The sequence below is a fragment of the Ranitomeya variabilis genome, chromosome 2, assembly GCF_051348905.1.
Source record: "Ranitomeya variabilis isolate aRanVar5 chromosome 2, aRanVar5.hap1, whole genome shotgun sequence".
In the NCBI taxonomy this organism is placed as follows: Eukaryota; Metazoa; Chordata; class Amphibia; order Anura; family Dendrobatidae; genus Ranitomeya; species Ranitomeya variabilis.
Window position 1 is genome coordinate 1075003705 of NC_135233.1, and position 23849 is coordinate 1075027553.

At 46.4% G+C, this 23849-nt stretch overlaps 2 protein-coding genes across 4 annotated transcripts in view; both read right to left on the reverse strand.

The window, feature by feature from the left end:
- LOC143808691 (cytochrome P450 2K1-like) overlaps window positions 1–23849 on the reverse strand; it is a 1051026-nt gene that overhangs the window by 615792 nt on the left and 411385 nt on the right. The window lies entirely within an intron of this gene.
- LOC143808693 (cytochrome P450 2K1-like) overlaps window positions 1–23849 on the reverse strand; it is a 486681-nt gene that overhangs the window by 271732 nt on the left and 191100 nt on the right. For all 3 annotated transcript variants that reach the window (XM_077291614.1, XM_077291613.1, XM_077291612.1), the window contains one exon: window positions 437–597. In XM_077291614.1, coding sequence (XP_077147729.1) covers window positions 437–597 — 161 coding nt within the window. The remainder of the gene's footprint in view (window positions 1–436; window positions 598–23849) is intronic.

Here is a 23849-nt window from a genome sequence, read left to right on the forward strand (position 1 = left end):
TGAGTAAGATCGGTTAGATCGAAACACGTTGTCTATACTCTCTATCTGCATCCACCTAGAAGTAAGGACTTGTGATATTTTATATTGGAATGCACTAATAAAGACTTTCAAGTTTTTAAGAAGCTGGAATCTACAACCTTTTTTTTTTCTTCACGCATGCTGCTTCACGTCTGGGTCGAGACGGAGATTCCTGTTCTTCATAGGTCTGTCGGTGAGCTGGCTGAGGCTGTTCTTATCTTTAAGGAAAAGCGTTGCTTGATGAACATTTCAAATTTTTCACTGGCAATGGACAACACACTGGAGAAATATGTTTGTAAAATTATAAGCTTAAGAGTAGGGGCACATTATAGGTTGCAGCCTCACCAATCACACATTACAAATCTTGTGAATGTTCTAAAATACTATTTCTCAAATACAAATGAGTTGATCTGCTCACCGCAGCCATTGGGGTACCAAGTAATATGGCATTTTCATTATTCATCTTTAACAGCTTCAAAAGTGTGGGATCTTCATAACCAAATCGCCTACCCAGTAAGATGTAGACGATTATATTAGATGCAGCAGCATTTATATTCAGGATATTATCAAATGGTTCACCTGGAAAAACAGTGAAAAAACAAGAGTTGTAATTGCTAAATTCCCAAAAAATCACAAACACGTCTGTGAAACAGAACAAAGCAAGTGTGAACAGGAGCAAGCTGCCATGACTGCACAACATACAAACAAAATAATACAGTCTCCTCTGTAAGTGCTAAGATGTATGCAAACACTAAATATGTGACGTGTTTAGATCACAATAAGATGTGTCTTTATTGATGGATCCCTAAACCTAATATTTATCAATCATACCTCTCCTGTGCTTAAAGCTACAAATATAAAGGGCAGGCAGGAATCACTGACGAATTAAACTCTTCACCCCCGAAGGTGGTTTGCACATTAATGACCAGGCCAATTTTTACAATTCTGACCACTGTCACTTTACGTGGTTATAACTCTAGAATGCTTCAACGAATCCCACTGATTCTGAGAATGCTTTTTTTCGTGACATATTGTACTTCATGGTAGTGGTAACATTTCTATGCCATGACTTGCATATAGTTATGAAAAAAAACAGATCTTTGCCAAAAATTTAGAAGATTTCGCAAATTTCCAACTTTGAATTTGTATGCCCTTAAATCACAGAGATTTGTCATACAAAATAGTTAATAAGTAACATTTCCAACATGTCTACTTTACAACATCACAATTTTGGAATCAATTTTTTTTTGTTAGGAAGTCACAAAGGTTAAAAGTTGACCAGTGATTTTTCATTTTTCCAACAAAATTTACAAAGCCATTTTTTTAGGGACCACATCACATTTGAAGTCACTTTGTGGGGTCTATAGAAAGAAAACACCCGAAACTGATACCATTCTAAAAACTGCACCCCTCAACGTGCTCAAAACCACATTCATGAAGTTTATTAACCCTTCATATGCTTTACAGGAATTTTTGGAATCTGAAAAAAAAAATGAATTTTTAACTTTTTTTCCCCAAAAATGTAATATTGATTCAGATTTTTCTATTTTAACAAGGAAAAAATGGACCCCAACATTTGTTATGCAATTTTTCCCGATCATGCTGTATATGCGGGAGAAAATCACTGTTTGGGCACATGGCAGAGCTCAGAAGGGAAGGCGCAACTATTAACTTTTTTGAATGTAAAATTTCCTGGAACAATTGGCGGATGCCATGTCAAGTTTGGAGAGCTTCTGATATGACTAAGCAGTGAAAATCCCACACTAGTGACCCCATTTTGGAAACTAGACCCCTCAAGGAACTGATCTAGATGTGTGGTGAGCAGATTGAACCCTCAGGTGCTTCACAGAATTTATAACATTGAGCCGTAAAACTAAAGAAAATCTAATTTTACCTACAAATAAATAAAGTGCATCAGTGCAAAGGTGACAGCATAATAATACATAATCAGATAAATACAATAAATATAATAATGTATGTGCAACAAATAAATAGAAAATAAATGTGATGAAGTCTTGTACTCTGTTGTAATTTTTTATTTTCTATATATTTGTTGCACGTACATTATTCCATTTATTGTATTTATCTGATTGTAATATTTAAATCTAGTTGGTCCGGTAGATTCTCCCCCTTCGTTTACCACTCCTGCGTTCAGGTACGCATGTCTGCGGTCTGGTACGCATGTCTGCGGTCTGTGATATCCGGAGCATCATGGAAGGCACCGGGTGCTGACGTATGAGGGTCAGTGACGTCATTGCGACGCTCACCTGACCCGTGACACTGACGCGCTGCGCCGGAAGTGATGCAATCACCGGCGCACAGATCCGGATACATGCGCCTTGATGATGAACACATGGAGGTGAGGGTATTTAACGGCGGTTTGGCACACTGCACACCACCGCACCTTGAAAAAGAGGGGAAACGCACATCGGTGGCAGCGTGGGCACTGATCCTGACATATTAACACCGTGGGTAAGCAATGATTTAAGCATGGGACCCGGTGCTATATAATGGCATAGCACGCAGATTAGTATAGCCATTTGGATACTTTTTTCCTAACTACTTACCTCGGACCTGTTGGTCTCTTTCCTGCTGCACTTGAGCACTTTACCCATGCTAAATAGTAACATTTTCTGTCAGGATACTACTGTCCTTGTTTTATTACCATATCCTAGTCTGTTTACATGTTGTGTATTATTTTCAATAAATTTATATTTTGATTACTTTTTGGACTTTGCTCCAATTTTTCTAATGGTTTATATTATGCTTAGGAGTGTCCTATAGGTGCACCTTTCAGATACCCACATGGGTTTTGGTCTCTGTGGCACCCCTTTATTTATGTTTTCCTGTATGGTTTATGTTTATATACATTTTGTTGTGCAAGTTTTCCCGAGTTAGCAGGGCATGGAAGTGAAGGTGCGTCATTTGATTTTTGAATGTAAAATTTCCTGGAATCATTAGCAGACGTCATGTCCCATTTGGAGAGCCCTTGATGTGCCTAAACAGTGGAATCCCATCCATAAGTGACCCCATTTTGAAAACTAGACATATCAAGGAATATATTTAGATGTGTGGTGAGCACGTTGAACCCCCAGGTGCTTCACAGAAGTTTATAACGTTGAGCAGTGAAAATAATAAAATCACATTTTCCTCACAAAAATATTATTTTAGCCCAGAGGGGTAGCTAGTGGTTTAGCTCAGGGGATCAAAACATCTGAGTGGGCCCCTAGCCAGGTAACCCTGATTACAACTATAGTGGCACACCCTAATTGTCGGCATAGGGGAACCTCTGCTGATGACCATGGTATTACTGAAAATAAATCTCTATAAAAAAGCACTGTTATTACCACCATATGGTATTAGAACTACTGCAGAACATATACTGTAGGAGATGACAGTACAGTCAAGCTCGAACTGGCCCATAAGGGAACCGGGGAATCCTCCGGTGGGCCCCTGTGTAGATATGGGCCTCCAACCCCACTGTATGGGCAGTACTTGGCATAATTCACTTGATTTACTGTGTACAGAGAAAAACAGCATACCTACAGCTGCCCTATACATAGCAGGGTGGCTTCACAGCTCTCCTATGCACAGTATGAGTGGCCCACAGCTGCCCTATACACAGTATGATGGGCCCACTGCTCCCTGAAATACAATATAATGACCCCCACAGTAACACCCACACTATATAATGGCCTACACACTGTCTAATGTTTCCCACAGAAGCCCTAATACTAAATAATGGCATTCCCACTTTATATTAACCTCTATAGTAGTCTCCACACTGTATGAAGACCCTTAAACTGTAAAATGGCGCTCATATTAACTCTGACCCTGTATAATGGCCCTACAGTAGTCCCCACATTTTTAGAAACTTGATTCCAGCTCACCCAGTTGCTCCATGCTCATCCACCTGGGGCCCAGACTCCGGCCTCGCCCTGGTCTAACATCAAGGAAAATAGAAAACATTGGAGCCGGCTCAACAGGACTGGATTTTCCTTTTCTTTTTATTTTTCAAAAGAAATTATAGTGCATACAAAAGAAACATGTACATGGTCGACATGACCCAGTTCATGCGTTTCGACTGCACTAGGCAGTCTTACTCATGACTTATGAATAAGAATGCCTAGTGCAGTTGAAACGCGTCAACTGGTTCATGTCAACCATGTACATTTTTCTTTTGTATGCACTTTAATTTATTTTGAAAAAGAAAAAGAAAAGGAAAATCCAGTCCTGTTGAGCCGGACTCCAATTTTTTTTTATTTCCCCACATTTTATATTGGCTCCCACCCTGCATGATGGCCACTCACAGTAGTCCCCATATTAGCCCCCAAGCTGTATAATGGACCCTGCATTAGCTCCCAAACTGTATAATGGCCCCAACATTAGTTTTCACAATGTAAAATGGCCCCAAGATTAGCTCCCACGCTGTATAGTGGCCTTCACACTATATGATGGCCCCCTGAAATTGTATTCACATTGGATTAATTTTATTGTGAATATAATGTAATTCTTGTTGCATACCTCTCGAATGCTGAGTTCTACTCATATTAACATTTAATAATGTCCCCTGAGTCCCCCCATGTAAAGTAATAATGTTCCCCGAGTCCCCCATGTACAGTAATAATGGCCCATGAGCCTCCCCATGTACTGTATTTATGGCCACTGTATCAGTGATGTAAACATGTGGTCATGTGATCGCAGGTATACAACTTGCAATCATGTGACGACTACACTCTTTCGGCTTCTCTCAATTCTTTTTTACTGAAAGACGCCAAACGTATGTAGTCAGCTCGTGCAAATAGCACACATGCGCTTGCATGACCATCTGATCGCACCTGATCGGACTCATGGCAGCAGGAGCACTGCACCTTGTCATGATAAGGTAGTCTGCAGCCACATAAATTGACTGCATACTTTTATCCCAAGCCTGGACACCCCCTTTAAAGGTTACCTGATAGGTGATACCGGCTGCTCAAACTTTGTGCAACACATATCAGGCCCCAGTTGTAGTGCATCACTGGGTATGAATGTCTCTATAAAGCTGCTGTGTTTCAGAGGCAAACATACCGTATTTTTTGGACTATAAGACGCACTTTTTCCCCCCAAAAAAAGGGGGGAAAATGGGGGGTGCGTCTTATAGTCGCAATGCAGGCTTACCGTTGTGGCCGAGGTGTGGCGGCAGAGGTGCGGGGATGTGGAGGTGCAGTGAGCGGGGTCCCTTTTTCCGGTGAGGTGATGCAGCAGCCCGGTAATGCAGCAGAGCCGGGTGAATCCTGTTGTTATCGGTGGTGGCGGCCATCTTCCTGAGGCCCCCTCTCACGCCATACCTCTCACTGCGCCTCCTCATCCCAGCACCTCTGCCGGTAACCACTGCTGCAACCCTCCCATGAACACCAGGCCGTGGCGTCGCCCACCTAAGCAGGAAGGGACCCTGCTCAGGTGCACGCCGTACTGCATCACCCCACCTCTGCTGACACCATGCCTCCTGTGGCCCTGCTCTGCCACCGCCATCCCTCAGGTAAGATACTGTAAACTCGGATAATAAGACGGACCCCCATCTTATAAAAAATCTTTTTTTCTGCAATTTTCACCCAAAATTTGGGGTGCGCCTTATGGTCTGGTGCGTCTTATAGTCCGAAAAATACGGTACTTTTAATAGGTGCTGGGGAGCGAGAGGCGCTGTGCACTAGTCCTACAGACAGGTCCCCTGTGGCTTCTCCCCACAATCTGACAGTGCAGTGCTGTGCACTAGTCCTACAGATAGGTCGCCGGTGGCTTCTCCCCACCCGCTGAAAGTGCGGTGCTGTGCACTAGTCCTACAGACAGGTTCCCGGCGGCTTCTACTCACCCGCTGACAGTGTGGTGCTCTGCATTAGTCCTACAGACAGGTCCTTGGTGGCTTCTCCCTCCCTCTGACAGTGACTGACAACTCTCTGCTATATGCTCATGCAGAAAGACACTTTTTAGTCACTATCAGCGGGCAGGGAGAAGCCACCAGAGACCTGTCTGTAGTACTAGTGCACAGCACTGCACTGTCAGCGGGTGGGGAGAAGCCACCGGAGATCTGTCTGTAAGACTAGTGAACGGCACAGCACTGTCAGCGAGTTGGGAGAAACTGTCGGGGACCTGTCTGTAAGACTAGTGCAGCACCCCAGGGTCCTGGTCATTGCAGTAATATCATTCTCCTCTAGGGGGGAGTGATGTTACGTTTGGAGGCAAAGAAGGACAACTGAATCCAGGTATCACAAACATGCAACACATTTCATACTCCAGTCCACCAGGGGGAGCTATGCTCCTATTTATTAGGGCACTCTTCACACTTAGGTAAAACTGATGGCCTGGACAGGAAGTTAGGCAGTTGCTGGCTGAGCTTTGCTCAGGTAGTTGGTCCCTAACAGGGGTGGGATCCTGTCAGAGGTCAAGACAGAAGGACACGGAGCTGTGCCTGCCCTAAGTGCAGCAGTTCCTAAGAAGGCACACTAAAGCAAATTGTATTGTAGAGAGGGTGAAGAAGTCGTAGCAAAGGAGTGGATACCAGAAGGAGTTCTGCCCTGCACAGGCTGCCTCCTTCGGAGGCGCAGGATCCCAGTAGCCGGAACACTGAGGGAGCAACAGTCCTTTATGCCTTGCTCCAGAGACCGGCAGGACAGCTAATTTCACGTTACCTGCCCTCCTACACCCAGGAGGCAAGGTGGCACCCACTAGAGGCTGGGGCATTATAGAGTCCCTGTAAAACTCCTCAAGCCACCGATCATATGGGTTTGTCCTATCCATCTGGGGGACAGAGAGAGAGACATAATATCTACAACATCTGTGAGGACCTTATGAGACGCTTAGCAGTAAGGTACTACAACACCATGGCGCTAGAGGAAGGCTACTGATTTCCATCTGGATAAGGGGACTCTGGAATTGCCTCCAAACTGGCTGGACTCTGCCTACCATGTGGTCTGGTGCTCTGGACTGTGGATGCTGAAGCCTACAGTAAAAGGTAAAGAGATTGCAACCTTGTGTCCTCGTTCTTCACTGTGCCTCTCACCATCCACCATCTACACACTGGGAAGCCCAGGGGATACACTTCACCTGTGGGAAGGTATACCATCTAGCTGCCATAACATCACCCCAGCGGACCCCTTAAAGCAGCGTCGGTCACCCTGACCGAATACCACATAAAACACTTTCCCTTTAAAGACCTTTCCCCCTTTTTACATGGACGTCCCAGGGCCATCGACTAGGTCAGCCACCGTGACATCCCCCTGTGAAACGAAGGAACCGGTACCGAGTACCCCACTGTCCTTGGGGGCGCTCCACTTGTGCACAGCAGCGCACTGTCAGCGGGTGGGAAGAAGCCGCCAGGGACCTGTCTGTTGGACTAGTGCACAGCAACGCACTGTCATCGGGTGGGGAGATGCCACCGGGGACCTGTCTGTAGGAATAGAGCACAGCACCGCACTGTCAGCAGGTGGAGAGAAGCCACTGCGTACCTGTCTGTAGGCCTATTGCACAGCATTGCAATGTCAGCTGATAGAAAGAAGCCGTTGGGGACCTGTCTGTAGGACTAGTGCACAGCAACGCACTTTCAGCGGGTGTGGAGAAGCTGCCGGGTCCTGTCTGTAGGAATACTGCACAGCACAGCACTGTCAGTCAAGCAGGGAGAAGCCACTGGGACCTGTCTGTAGAACTAGTGCACAGCACCGCACTTTCAGCAGGTGCGGAGAAGCTGCCAGGGACCTGACTGTAGGACTAGTGCACAGCACCGCACTGTCATTGGGTGGGAAGAAGCTGCCATGGACCTGTCTGTATGACTAGTGCACAGCACTGCACTGTAAGCGGGCGGAGAGAAGCCACTTGGGACCTGTCTGTAGGACTAGTGCACAGCACTGCAATGTCAGCAAATAGGATGAAGCCACCGGGGACCTGTCTTCAGGACTAGTGCACAGCACCGCACTGTCAGCAGGTGGAGAGAAGCCACCGGGGACCTGTCTGTAGGACTAGTGCACAGCACTGCAATGTCAGCGGATAGGAAGAAACTGCCAGGGACCTGTCTGTAGGACTAGTGCACAGCAATGCACTGTCAGCGGGTGGGGAGAAGCCACCGGGGACCTGTCTGTAGGACTAGTGCACAGCACCGCACTGTCAGCAGGTGGAGAGAAGCCACCAGGGACCTGTCTGTAGGACTAGTAAACAGCACTGCAATGTCAGCAGATAGGAAGAAGCCGCCTGGGCACCTGTCTGTAGGAATAGTGCACAGCAACGCACTGTCAGCGGGTGGGGAGATGCTGCTGGGGACCTGTCTGTAGGACTAGTGCACAGCACTGCACTGTCAGCGGGCGGAGAGAAGCCGCTTGGGTCCTGTATGTAGTCTGTAGGACTAGTGCATAGCACCGCACTGTCAGTGGGTGGGAAGAAGCCGTTGGGGACCTGTCTTTAGAACTATTGCAGAGCACTGCACTTTCAGCAGGTGGGGAGAAGCCGCCGGGCACCTGTCTTTAGGACTAGTGCACAGCTCCATTCATTCCCTAGCAGCTATTTGTATGTTTTTCTATGAAATACTGCAGCTTTAGCATATGTGCATTACATTAGGTTACATTAATTGGCCGAGCTTTGTGCGCAGCACATGTCCGCTGTGTCCAAAGTGCTGCCGCTATTAAAAGCAGTTGATTTTGCATGTGTTCATAGAACCGTGCTGATTCATCTCGTCCAATACATTGTATGGGTGACATTTATCTTGGATAAATAGACATGGTGCGCTCTGGAAAGAATAGCTGCTTATCTTTCAGCATAGTGGACATTAGGTTTCTTGAAATCCCATCCACTATGCTGCAACATCTTGACGAGGCACAAGTACACAGCATCCAACCCGCAGCATTTACTGACTATGTGCACCTACCCTCATAGAGACAAACATGTCCGCCTGGTACACTACAGCCGGTGCTGATAGACGCTGTACAAACCATGAGAGGCCTGTATCACTGCTCAGGAGAGCCTTAATAACTTTATAACAATAATACATCACTTACTATAACAGTATTACATATAATGCAGCTCACGCCGTGGTTACTGTAAGGGGGCTTGTTATACTAACAGGCTGGGCTTATAAGACCCAGGCTGTAAGAATAATAAGCCCCCTATCTCCACATCAGCCCCCCAAACAACACTTATTACATGTGATGTGGTGCAGAACACTAAACATTGTAATAGTAAGTATAATTTTAAGGCCCCTCCACCCTGTCCTCCCTCCACCACCCCTTCAGTGCCCACCCTGCCTCCATCCTCTCACATTCACCTCACAGTGACCTTTACTTGAATTTAATTACCATATATTCTCAAGTATAAGCCGACCCGAGTATAAGCCGACCCCCCAAATTTTGCCTCAAAAAACTGGGAAAACTTATTGACTCGAGTATAAGCCTAGGGTGGAAAATGCAGCAGCTACCGGTAAATTTCAAAAGTAAAAATAGATACCAATAAAAGTAAAATTAATTGAGACATCAGTAGGTTACGGGTTATTGAATATCCATATTGAATCAGGAGCCCCATATAATCGTCTATACAGATCATGATGGCCCCATAAGATGCTCCATACAAAATACGCCCCATATAATCCTGCACAAAGGTTAATAATGGCCCCATAAGATGCTCCATAGACACATTTGCCCCATACAATGCTGCATAAAGGTTGATGGCCCCATAAGATGCTCCACACATTAGGGGCCCCATGAGATGCTCCACACATTAGGGGCCCCATGAGATGCTCCTCACATTAGGGGCCCCATGAGATGCTCCACACATCATGCCCCATAAGATGCTCCACACATTTGCCCCATTTGCTGGTGCTGCGATTAAAATAAAAAAAAAAATCACATACTCACCTCTTTTTGCTCAGGCCCCCCACAGGCACACCACATGTGTCTCACAGAATTTTATACCACTGAGCTGTGAAGAAAGAATAAATTACATTTTTACCACTAAAATGTTGTTTTAGAACAAGTTTTTAATTTTTCTAAGGGCTAATAGGAAATTTTTTTTCAACAAACTGAGGTCCATTTTTTCCTAAGTGCGCCAATACCCTACATATAATTGGCAAATATTTTTAATGTACAGTGCAAAGGTCAGAAGGCAAGGAGCCAGATTATACTGTTATGATTTGCTGGTGCCATGACTCAATGGGAGAGCCCATGAGGTGTCAAAACAGGAGAACCCCCCCCCCTATAAATGACGCCATTTTACAAAGTAAACCTCTCAGTGAATTCATCTAGGGGTGCAGTGAACATATTTGAATTCATCTAGGGGTGCAGTGAACATATTGACACCACGGGTGTGTCACAGAATTTTATACTATTGGGCAGTGAAGAAAAAATAACTGCATTTATACCACCAAAATCTTGTTTTAGCCCCAGATTTTACATTTTCACATAAGAAGTGGGTAGAAATGGCACCAAAATTTGTATTACAATTTCTACTGACCGTTGCAATACCCTATATGTGGCTCTACAGTACTACTCGCCATACAGAGCGAGGCGGGTGGAACAGAGCACTATTTGCCTCCTGGAGCGCAGATTTTCCTAGAACAGTTTGCAGACTCCATATACAGAGCCTCTAATTGCTAGAAGAGCAGAATCCCCCCTCAAGTGACCCCATTTTGGAAATTATACCCCTTGGGAATTTATCTACAGGTGTAGTGATGATTTTTACTCCATTGGTATTTCCAGAAACAAGCAGCAATGAATGTTGCCGAATAAAAATTGCCAAATGCTATTTGAGTGACCAGTACGCTGTAGTGACCAGTATATTGCAGTCACAAGTACGTTATGCCCAGCCTGTGCTTCTGGAGACACACACCTGTAAGTTTGTAAGTGGGCTCTCATCGCTTCAGAAATGCCAAACATGTACGATATATGTGGTTTAAGCACACAGTGGGGCTCAGAAGGGAGGGGAGCCATTAGGATTTGGGAGTGCAGAATTTGCTGAATTCCTTTTGGTGGATGAGGAAGGATCCATTTCGCTTTTCCAGAGCCTTTGTACAGCAAATAACATGGAGCACCTTACATTTCCATTAACAGATGACAGACTTGAGTGGGGACTTGCTTTTTTGTGGATTGAGTTGAAGCTTTCATTGGGAACATTTTATTTAACCCCTTCACCCCCAAGGGTGGTTTGCACGTTAATGACCAAGCCATGTTTTACAATTCTGACCACTGTCCCTTTATGAGGTTATAACTCTGAAACGCTTCTACGGATCCCGGTAATTCTGACACGGTTTTCTCATGACATATTGTACTTCATGATAATGGTAAAATTTCTTTGATATTACCTGCGTTTATTTGTGAAAAAAACGGAAATTTGGCGAAAATTTAGAAAATTTTGCAATTTTCCAACTTTGAATTTTTATGCAATTAAATCACAGTGACATGTCACACAAAATACTTAATATGTAACATTTCCCACATGTCTACTTTACATCAGCACAATTTTGGAACCATAATTTTTCTTTTTTAGGGAGTTATAAGGGTTAAAAGTTGACCAGCAATTTCTCATTTTTACAACACCATTTTTTTTAAGGACCACATCTCATTTGAAGTCATTTTGAGGGGTCTATATGATAGAAAATACCCAAGTGTGACACCATTCTAAAAACTGCACCCCTCAAGGTGCTCAAAACCACATTCAAGAAGTTTTGTAACCCTTCAGGTGTTTCACAGGAATTTTTGGAATGTTTAAGTAAAAATGAACATTTAAATTTTTTTCACACAAAATTTACTTCAGTTCCAATTTGTTTTATTTTACCAAGGGTAACAGGAGAAAATGGACAACTAACAATGTTGTACAATTTGTCCTGAGTACGCCGATACCCCATATGTGGGGGTAAACCACTGTTTGGGCGCATGACAGAGCTCGGAAGCGAAAGAGCACCATTTGACTTTTCAATGCAAAATTGACTGGAATTGAGATGGGACGCCATGTTGCATTTGGAGAGCCCCTGATGTGCCTAAACATTGAAACCCCCCACAAGTGACACCATTTTGGAAAGCAGACACCCAAAGGAGGTTATCTAGAGGTCTGGTGAGCATGTTGACTCACCAAGTGCTTCACAGAAGTTTATAATGCAGAACCGTAAAAATAAAAAATCATATTTTTTCACAAAAATTATCATTTCGCCCCCAATTTTTTATTTTCCCAAGGGTAAGAGAAGAAATTGGATCCCAAAAGTTTTTGTACAATTTGTCCTGAGTACGCTGATACCCCATATGTGGGGGTAAACCACTGTTTGGGCACATGGGAGAGCTCGGAAGGGAAGGAGTGCGGTTTGACTTTTCAATGCAAAATTGACTGGAATTGAGATGGGACGCCATGTTGCATTTGGAGAGCCCCTGATGTGCCTAAACATTGAAACCCCCCACAAGTGACACCATTTTGGAAAGCAGACACCATAAGGAGCTTATCTAGAGGTGTGTTGAGCACGTTGACTCACCAAGTGCTTCACAGAAGTTTATAATGCAGAACCGTAAAAATTAAAAATCATATTTTTTAACAAAAATTATCTTTTCGCCCCCAATTTTTTATTTTCCCAAGGGTAAGAGAAGAAATTGGATCCCAAAAGTTGTTGTACAATTTGTCCTGAGTACGCTGTGTAGGGATTCACTCGCTCAGGTGCGTAGGAGGAAACAGGAGGCATATTCTCTTCAGCGTTCATGTAGGTTTTTTTACATCATAAACCATTTAAATCAGCAAAACAAAGGTAAACGGTCTTACATCAGATGGATAGGTTCTCAGTGTCCATAGTAGAGCTCCGCTCTCTCTCAGATCTGTAGGCATACAGACTGTGCCATGTCCAGCACGTAGGCTCTCCAGCCTAAATATGGTCTCTGTGTGCTTCCAGGACGTCTGTCCCCACTTGGAACCGTCCAACACACAGGCCACTCTGCAGTGTCTAGCCAAGACACATGGAAGTGTGTCCACTCTGACAGACTTCCAAACACTCCCCCTGGAAGCTAGCATTAGGCTTTCTTTAATAAGTCTAACCACACCCAGAACCCATCACATGATCAGACATGTGGTTGTGACCTCACCACAGGTCCTGCAACAAACATAGACAGGCATGGTTATGCCCCTTACCCAGGAGTGAGGTATATGGATAGCCAGACCCTCCCATCTCTCATAGCTACCCGTAACCCGGACCCAAATATACTAAGCAACTCCTTATTGCTTTATGTGCAAACAGAAAACACTCTGGGTTACATCACAGCGGTAAGCATTCTCTGTGATACATACCTCCCGTCGATTAGACACCCTTTAGCCATGCTACATACCTCCCCCCTCTGCCTAAAGCCATGGGGCTTGGCACTTGTCCTTAACCGACTAGAGACCTCTCTCAGTCGTCCCTGACAGTCAAACCGTCTGTCTAAATCAGGGCCTGTTATTGAACCCTTTCGTCGACATTCATCATCCCTTTCCGTCACATACTTTGTTAACGATGACCCCTTGTCATCTTGTCTGCTACAAGATCTCCCGCTTAAGTCACTGAGCCCTGAGCTAGCTGAGGAGCCACTATTTCTAGCTCTTCCATCTGACCACCTTCAGTTCTCTCTCGGTCGTTGATCTCTCCTATTGTCTTCATTCGGAGAGCAGCTCTTCTCTTTACGCCTATATCCTCTGTTAACTTCAGCTTGAGGACTTCCAGGCTTTAGAGCACCTCTTCGCCTCTCTGGCAGCTGTTTATTAACTTGCCGTCTCTCACGTCTCAGCTGCTCTACCTCCCTTAGGTATGCCATGCGATATTCCAGAAGCATGTGGATATTCCTAAGACTCTCTCTGGATCCGACAACCAGGAACGGAACCATCCCATCTTCATCCATGACCTGGACCTCTTCATCAGCCGGTATCCTCAGTCTCTTCAGACCGGATTTATCCACCATCTCCTGCATCACTCTCCCAAGTTTCCCAATGACTTTCGCCACCAGATCTTTGGGTACTTGGACTGTGTCTTCCACTAAGCCCAGCTGACTAAGAGCTTTCCTTTCACGCTCCAAACGTCGAACGGCTTCATCATTCTTCAAAATGATCTTCTGCTTTGTATGGAGGCAGTGTAGGTGCATATCCCTCGGGACAGCCACCCGCTTCACTGTGACTTCCCTAGTCGACAGTATGCTTCCACTGCTTTTCTGAAGGCCTCATGCACACCTTCACCGGTACAGGCTTCTTGCACCTCTTCGGGTACATCAATCACGGTCTTGAAGAGCGGGGTCTCACTCTCTTCATAGACAGATGGCTCCCTTTTTGCCTCTGACCTTTCCACCAAGACGTCTGTCACGACTGGGTGACTCTCTTGTTCCGCTTTTAGCACGAACTCTTCCTCAGTCTTTTCTTCCGCTTGAGCCTTCGCCAAGATAGGCATTGGCAACTCCTCTGTCAGGCAGCGACGTTCCTCCTCTCTCTGGAGAAGCTCCTGCTGATGTTTTTCTTGAGCCATTCTGAGCACATCCATATCTTTCAATATGGCCCTATTCATGGCCTGACACGCTGCTAGGTGACCTCTGAGTTCAGAGACTTCCTTCTCTAGGTCACCCACTCTGTGCTCAATTGCTTGCCTCAGGACCCTTTCTCGTTCGACTGTTTCTTTAAGCAGCTCTATGTTATGGTCCTGTTCTCTTTTGGCCAGCACATGTTGCACCACCAATTCTCTAATTAGATTTTCAGACGGGCTCTCTTGCCCACTCAGACTCTGCCTCTTCAGAGTTCCAACTGTTTCTGCATCCACCTCTATGGTCTCTCCTGGGCCCTCTGTCTGTTTACTCTTCGGTACCTCTGGACTCTTGGTAACTTCAGAGCTCTCCATCTCTTCAGCATCAGGTACTTCATTATACGGAGCCACTTCACTCTTTCCAGGCATTGCAGATGTGGGTCTACTACAGGTCTGTTCTAACCCCAGCCCGTCACTAACTATCTCAGTGCTAGGGTTTGTCAGAGATAAAGTGACCTCCTTATCAAGGACAGTAACCTGATCTATACCTGACCTGGTCTCTTCCTCATCATCTCTCTTCTCAGAGGGTGTAACCTGTCCCGTCTTTTTGCGTCCCCGACAATGAGATGAAGATTTGTGACTTTTACTTGGCTCCTCCTTACTGCACTCTTTTCCCTTTGTGCTCGAGTCACAGTCTGGATAGGAGTCACCCCCTCTCACTCTGTCATCCTGGAACAGCAAGTCCCCACTTAAACAGGTGTCAGACCCACACTTTCTTCCAGTCACCCGTAATTCTAGACTATTGACATTAGGTGGCGCTACTTTCTCTTTACACATCCCATTAACAGGAATCCCCACAACCTGCTGCTGAAGTGGGGCTTCAATATGACCATTCCGTCTCTCCTCTGAATAACCCCACACGCGTCAATTTCCCATATGTCTTCCAAGATCACAAAGTCCCGGCCCCTCTCAAATGGGTAGAACAAGTCTGGTGTTCAGTGGCGTAACTACAAAGTTATGGGCCCCGGTGCGAACTTCCAAATGGGGCCCCCCCCCCTACCTCCGTGACGCCCCCCCACCCCCTTCCCCTAGATACGCCTCGGACTGTTGCAGGAATCTCCTGCACTGCAACATGGTGTTGGGTGCCAGCACAGCCCGCACAGTGGTATATCCAGCACAGCCCGCACAGTGGTATATCCAGCACAGCCCGCACAGTGGTATATCCAGCACAGCCCGCACAGTGGTATATCCAGCACAGCCCGCACAGTGGTATATCCAGCACAGCCCGCACAGTGGTATATCCAGCACAGCCCGCACAGTGGTATATCCAGCACAGCCCGCACAGTGGTATATCCAGCACAGCCCGCACAGTGGTATGTACAGCACAGCCCGCACAGTGGTATGTACAGCACAGCCCGCACAGTGGTATATACAGCACAGCCCGCACAGGGGTAAATACAGCACAGCCCGCACAGGGGTATATACAGCACAGCCCGCACAGGGGTATATACAGCACAGCCCGCACAGGGGTATATACAGCACAGCCAGCACAGGGGTATATAGAGCACAGCCCGCACAGGGGTATATAGAGCACAGCCCGCACAGGGGTATATAGAGCACAGCCCGCACAGGGGTATATACAGCAGAGCCCGCACAGGGGTATATACAGCAGAGCCCGCACAGGGGTATATAGAGCACAGCCCGCACAGGGGTATATAGAGCACAGCCCGCACAGGGATATATACAGCACAGCCCGCACAGGGATATATACAGCAGAGCCCGCACAGGGATATATACAGCACAGCCCGCACAGGGGTATATACAGCACAGCCCGCACAGGGGTATATACAGCAGAGCCCGCACAGGGGTATATACAGCACAGCCCGCACAGGGGTATATACAGCACAGCCCGCACAGGGGTATATAGAGCACAGCCCGCACAGGGGTATATACAGCAGAGCCTGCACAGGGGTATATACAGCAGAGCCCACACAGGGGTATGTACAGCAGAGCCCGCACAGGGGTATATGCAGCACAGCCAGCACAGGGGTATATAGAGCACAGCCAGCACAGGGGTATATAGAGCACAGCCAGCACAGGGGTATATAGAGCACAGCCCGCACAGGGGTATATAGAGCACAGCCCGCACAGGGGTATATACAGCAGAGCCCACACAGGGGTATATACAGCAGAGCCCGCACAGGGGTATATGCAGCACAGCCAGCACAGGGGTATATAGAGCACAGCCAGCACAGGGGTATATAGAGCACAGCCAGCACTGGGGTATATAGAGCACAGCCCGCATCTCATCTCCCCCCCCCCCCCCCGATAATGGCCCCACAGTCCGGTGAAAAAGAAAAAAAAAACTCTCCTCACCTTTCCTTTTGCCCGCGCTGCTCCTGGTGGCTGCAGTCTGCCCAGGACACTGCAGGTGCGCGATGATATGACATCATCGCGCACCCGCAGTGTACTGTCAGAGGCAGAGCGGGGAATGATGGGAGAGGGAGCGTCAGGTGACGCTCTCCTCCATCATTGCATTGAACTATACCGGTGTCATAGACGCCGGTATAGTTAAATGCGGCGGCGGCGGCGGCGGGGGGGGGGGGGCTTTGGAGGAACAGTGCAGCGGCCCACTACTGGCATCGGCTCTTCTGGCATTTGCCAGAAGTGCCCGATGTCCAGCCCGGCCCTGCCCTGACCTGCCGGCCCGGGGCCCCTGACCTGCGGGGCCCGGTCGCAATGGCGACCGCTGCGACCGCGGTCGTTACGCCCCTGCTGGTGTTATACCGCCATCTTGCCACTTTACATTTTTGGACATATCAATGATCACTCTGTCCACAGTATAGTCAACAGTGACCCCATGAATGCAGCGAACATTGACCTTTTTCTCGGTTAGACAGAGAACGAGAGGAGTTCCTGTCAGAGTCACCTGACTCTTTGAGTCCAGCAGTCCAGATTCTCCTTCATGGTGTAACATAACAGTACACACCTGTGGCCTGTCATCAAACGGGAAGTCTATGCCGCACTCTGAATACGTAAAACACAAACATTGCTGTTCCCCTTTTGAAAGCTCCACCCCTTTGGGGGTCACCACCCCCTTTTGGACTCCGCCCCTTTTAGGGCCACTACCCCCTTTAGTGACTTCACCCCCTTTTGGGCAACTACCCCCTTTTGGGACACCGCCCCTTTTTTGGGATGCCCGGCCCCTTTTTGGCCAACCATAATTATTTGGGGGTCACCACTCCGTCTTGGGACTCCACCCCCTTCTAGGGACACCACCCCACTCTGGGGCACACCCCGCGGACTTCGCACAGCACTCTCAGGCCCCAGTTCGCACAGCACACCAATGTGACTCTGGCCCTTTAAGAGTCTGCAAACTCTAAACCAGCAATGTCTTCTCTTTTTTTTTCTCTCTTTGCTGCAACTGCAGCTCCGGCTGCTGCAGAACCCCTTGCTGCAACTGCACTGCACGTAACCACCGCAGACTTCGTGGACCCGCCGATCCACAGCAAATTCCGTAACACCACCGAGTTACCGCCAGACGTCTTCAGTCTTCGTGGCCCCGCCGAGCCACAGCAATTTGATCAGAGAAGGAAAAAACAAATACATGGACTCGCCGGTCCACAGCAAGCTGACTCTCAGGAAAAAAAACTCAGTCTCTCACTGACCCCGGTCAGAACACCACAGACTCCGGTAGGTTACGCACCCGGCTTTACACACAGCCCAAACATAGTTTTTCGCTGACCCCGGTCATTACAATACACGGTTTTCAGACCGTCACCCGTTGGCAACTTCACGGGTTCCTGGACACCCCTCGGCCTCAGAGGTGCCCAGACACAACAGTTTTCTCACTGACCCTGATCAGTGTTTACTCACGGTTGTCAATACCGTCCAATATTCCGGCTCAGACCAGCCATTGCTGCAACATGTGCTCCTGGATCTTTGTCCGCATTCTCCACCAATTGTAGGGATTCACTCGCTCAGGTGCGTAGGAGGAAACAGGAGGCATATTCTCTTCAGCATTCATGTAGGTTTATTTACTTCATAAACCATTTAAATCAGCAAAACAAAGGTAAACGGTCTTACATCAGATGGATAGGTTCTCAGTGTCCATAGTAGAGCTCCGCTCTCTCTCAGATCTGTAGGCATACAGACTGTGCCATGTCCAGCACGTAGGCTCTCCAGCCTAAATATGGTCTCTGTGTGCTTCCAGGATGTCTGTCCCCACTTGGAACCGTCCAACACACAGGCCACTCTGCAGTGTCTAGCCAAGACACATGGAAGTGTGTCCACTCTGACAGACTTCCAAACACTCCCCCTGGAGGCTAGCATTAGGCTTTCTTTAATAAGTCTAACCACACCCAGAACCCATCACATGATCAGACATGTGGTTGTGACCTCACCACAGGTCCTGCAACAAACATAGACAGGCATGGTTATGCCCCTTACCCAGGGGTGAGGTATATGGGTAGCCAGACCCTCCCATCTCTCATAGCTACCCGTAACCCGGACCCAAATATACTAAGCAACTCCTTATTGCTTTATGAGCAAACAGAAAACACTCCGGGTTACATCACAGCGGTAAGCCTTCTCTGTGATACATACCTCCCGTCGATTAGATACCCTTTAGCCATGCTACAGCTGATACCCCATATGTGGGGGTAAACCACTGTTTGGGCGCATGGGAGAGCTCGGAAGGGATGGAGTGCCGTTTGACTTTTCACTGCAAAATTGACAGGAATTGAGATGGGACGCCATGTTGCCTTTGGAGAGCCACTGATGTGCCAAACATTGAAACCCGCCACAAGTGACACAATTTTGGAAAGTAGACCCCCTAAGGAACTTATCTAGAGGTGTAGTGAGCACTTTGACCCACCAAGTGCTTCACAGAAGTTTATAATGCAGAGCCGTAAAAATAAAACAAACATTTTTTCCCACAAAAATTATTTTTTAGCCCCCAGTTTTGTATTTTCCCGAGGGTAACAGGATAAATTTGACCCCAAAAGTTGTTGTCCAATTTGTCCTGAGTACGCTGATACTTCATATGTGAGGGGAACCACTGTTTCACGCATGGGAGGGCTCGGAAGGGATGGAGCGCCATTTGGAATGCAGACTTAGATGGAATGGTCTGCAGGCATCATATTGTGTTTGCAGAGCCCCTAATGTACCTAAACATTAAAAAAAACACAACTGACACCATTTTGGAAAGTAGACCCCCTAAGGAACGCATCTAGATGTGTTGTGAGAGTTTTGAACCCTCAAGTGTTTCACTACAGTTTATAACGCAGAGCCGTGAAAATAAAAAAAAAAATTTCCCCCCAAAATTATTTTTTAGCCCCCATTTTTGTATTTTCCCGAGGGTAACAGGAGAAATTGAACCTCAAAAGTTGTTGTCCAATTTGTCCTGAGTACGCTGATACCCCATATGTGGGGGGAACCACTGCTTGGGCGCATGGGAGGGCTCGGAAGGGATGGAGCGCCATTTGGAATGCAGACTTAGATGGAATGGTCTGCAGGCACCACATTGCATTTGCAGAGCCCCTAATGTACCTAAACAGTACAAAACAAACACAAGTGACACCATTTTGGAAAGTAGACCCCCTAAGGAACTCATCTAGATGTGTTGTGAGAGTTTTGAACCCTCAAGTGTTTCACTACAGTTTATAACGCAGAGCCGTGAAAATAAAAAAAAAAAAATGTTCCCCCAAAAATTATTTTTTAGCCCCCAGTTTTGTATTTTCCCAAGGGTAACAGGAGAAATTGGACACCAAAAGTTGTCCAATTTGTCTTGAGTACGCTGATACCCCATATGTGGTGGGGGGACCACCGTTTGGGTGCATGGGAGGGCTCGGAAGGGAAGAAGCACCAATTGGAATGCAGACTTAGATGGAATGGTCTGCAGGCATCACATTGCGTTTGCAGAGCCCCTAATGTTCCTAAACAGTAAAAAAAAACACAAATGACACCATTTTGGAAAGTAGACCCCCTAAGGAACTCATCTAGATGTGTTGTGAGAGCTTTGAACCCCCAAGTGTTTCACTACAGTTTATAACGCAAAACCGTGCAAATAAAAAATATTTTTTTTTCCACAAAAATTATTTTTTAGCCCCCAGTTTTGTATTTTCCCAAGGGTAACAGGAGAAATTGGACCCCAAAAGTTGTTCTCCAATGTGTTCCGAGTACGCTGATTCCCCATATGTTAGGGTAAACCCCTGTTTTTTCAACGCAGAATTGGCTGAAATTGAGATCGGATGCCATATCGCGTTTGGAGAGCCCCTGATGTGCCTAAACAGTGGAAATCCCCCAATTATAACTGAAACCCTAATCCAAACACACTCCAAACCCTAATCCCAACGGTAACCCTAACCACACCTCTAACCCAGACACACCCCTAACCCTAATCCCAACCCTTTTCCCAACCGTAAATGTAATCCAAACCCTAACCCTAACTTTAGCCCCAACCCTAACTGTAGCCTTAACCCTAGCCCCAACCCTAACCCTAGCCCTAACCCTAGCCCTAACCCTAACCCTAGCCCTAACCCTAGCCCCAACCCTAACCCTAACCCTAGCCCTAACCCTAGCCCTAACTCTAGCCTTAACGGTAGCCCTAACCCTAGCCCTCACCCTAACCCTAGCCCTAACCCTAACCCTAATGGGAAAATGGAACTAAATACATTTTTTAAATTTTTGAATTTTTCCCTATTTAAGCGGGTGATGAAGGGGGGTTTCATTTACTTTTATAACGGGTTTTTTAGCGGATTTTTATGATTGGCAGCCGTCACACACTGAAAGACGCTTTTTATTGCAAAAAATATTTTTTGCATTACCACATTTTGAGAGCTATAATTTTTCCATATTTGAGACCACAGAGTCTTGTGAAATCTTGTTTTTTGTGGAACGAGTTGACGTTTTTATTGGTAACATGCTCGGGCATGGGAGATTTTTTGATCGCTTTTTATTCCGATTTTTGTGAGGCAGAATGACCAAAAACCAGCTATTCATGAATTTCTTTTGGGGGAGGCGTTTATACCGTTCCGCTTTTGGTAAAATTGATAAAGGAGTTTTATTCTTCGGGTCAGTACGATTACAGCGATACCTCATTTATATCTTTTTTTTATGTTTTGGCGCTTTTATACGATAAAAACAATTTTATAGAAAAAATAATTATTTTGGCATCGCTTTATTCTGAGGACTATAACGTTTTTATTTTTTCGCTGATGATGCTGTATGGCAGCTCGTTTTTTGCGGGACAAGATGACGTTTGCAGCGGTGCCATGGTTATTTATATCCATCTTTTTGATCGCGTGTTATTCCACTTTTTGCTTGGCGGTATGAGAATAAAGCGTTGTTTTTTGCCTCGGTTTTTTTTTTTTACGGCGTTCACTGAAGGGGTTAACTAGTGATATAGTTTTATAGGTGGGGTCGTTACGGACGCGGCAATACTAAATATGTGTACTTTTATTGTATGATTTTTTTATTTAGATATAGAAATGTATTTATGGGAATAATATTTTTTTTTTTCCTTTATTTAGGATTTTTTTTTATTTTTTTTTTACACATGTGGGAATTTTTTTTTTAAACTTTTTTACTTTGTCCCAGGGGGGACATCACAGATCGGTGATCTGACAGTGTGCACAGCACTCTGTCAGATCACCGATCTGACATACAGCCGTGCAGGCTTACCAAGCGCTTGCTCTGAGCAGGCACTCGGTAAGCCACCTCCCTCCCTGCAGGACCCGGATGCAGCCCCACGGCCATCTTGGATCCGGGACCTGCAGCGAGGAAGGAGGTAGGAGACCCTCGGAGCAACGCGATCACATCGCGTTGCTGCGGGGGTCTCAGGGAAGCCCGCAGGGAGCCCCCTCCCTGCACGATGCTTCCCTGTACTGCCAGCACACCAATGTTTGATCGCGGTGTGCCGGGGGTTAATGTGCCGGGGGCCGCCCGTGACCGCTCCGGGCACATAGTGCCAGATGTCAGCTGCGATAGGCAGCTGACACCCGGCCGCGATCGGCCGCACTCCCCCCGTGAGCGCGGCCGATCGTGCTGGACGTACTATTCCGTCCTTGGGAATTAGGGCCCACCCCACATGGACGGAATAGTACGTCCAATGGCAGAAAGGGGTTAAAGTTAGGGATCACTTACTTTGGGGTTTCCATCTAAATCTCTGAGTGACGTGATTCAGATGTGCAAATTGCCTCTTCAGAGAAAAAGAGGACTTGAACTCTATAGCGCCACCTATTGGAAGTAGTGATCCTACAAGTCACTATCAACTCTTTAACGAGTCTCGCAATATGACTTAGAATAAGAGCTAAATTAGTATCTCAATTCACAGACACAGTGTTTCGGGCTGTTGGCCCTCGTCAGTGCGAAGTATGAGAACTGATTAGGCTAGGTGAGAGGCTCTGGACTGAGGTCTAAGGGGTAAGGTTTTTCCTTGTGGAGAGTAGCATACTAGCTCTGGCTTGTCAAGGTAAGCAGGCTTATTCGCCGTGTAATGCTCCTCTGTGAAATTTAATATGCAAATTGCCTCTTCAGAGTAAAAGAGGACTTGAAATAGCGCCACCTGTTGGAAGTAGCGATCGTACAAGTCACAATCAACCCTATAACGAGTCGTGCAATATGACTTAGGATAAGAGCCAAATCAGTATCTCAATTCGCAGCCACGGTGTTTCGGGCTTCAGATGAAACTCTGATGGATCCATTCATTATAATGAGGCAGCAGAGTTAATGTAGACTCCGTCTGGCCTCTGTTCATTGGTGTTTTCAGAAGTGCACAAAACTGTGGCCTACTGCACTTTTATGCAATCCTAAAAAGATGGACACCTCCGAATCACAGGTCAGACGGAGTCAACAGTGCCTCCATCTATCTCATTATAGGTCGAGTTGTTGCAGATGCGATGATACCAAATACGTGTACTTTTGTTGATATTTTTTTCTAGCAACTATTTATTTATAGCTACAATATCTTTTGATTTTGTTATTATTTTTTATATTTTTTAAAAGTATATTTACAATTATTAAAAAAATTATTATTTTTTTTACATTGTCCTAATATGGGACTATCATTTTTTGCAGTTTGATCACTTGTACAGCATGGAGATGCGGCAGCTAGCTCTGCGCTAACAGAGAAAGTTGCTGATCATGCACTGGTGACCCGGATGGCATCATGACAACATCAGGTCACAAGGCAACGATCAGGTCTCGGGGTCTCTGATCCAAATGCAGAGGGGCTGTCAGCCTTCTGCCAGCTCCCGAAATGCTGCAATCACTTTTGATTGCAGCATTTAGGGGGTTAAAGTGCTGGGAGTGGTGTGTGACCGCTCCTGGCACTCAGTGCAGGGTGTCAGCTCTCAGAATCAGCTGACAC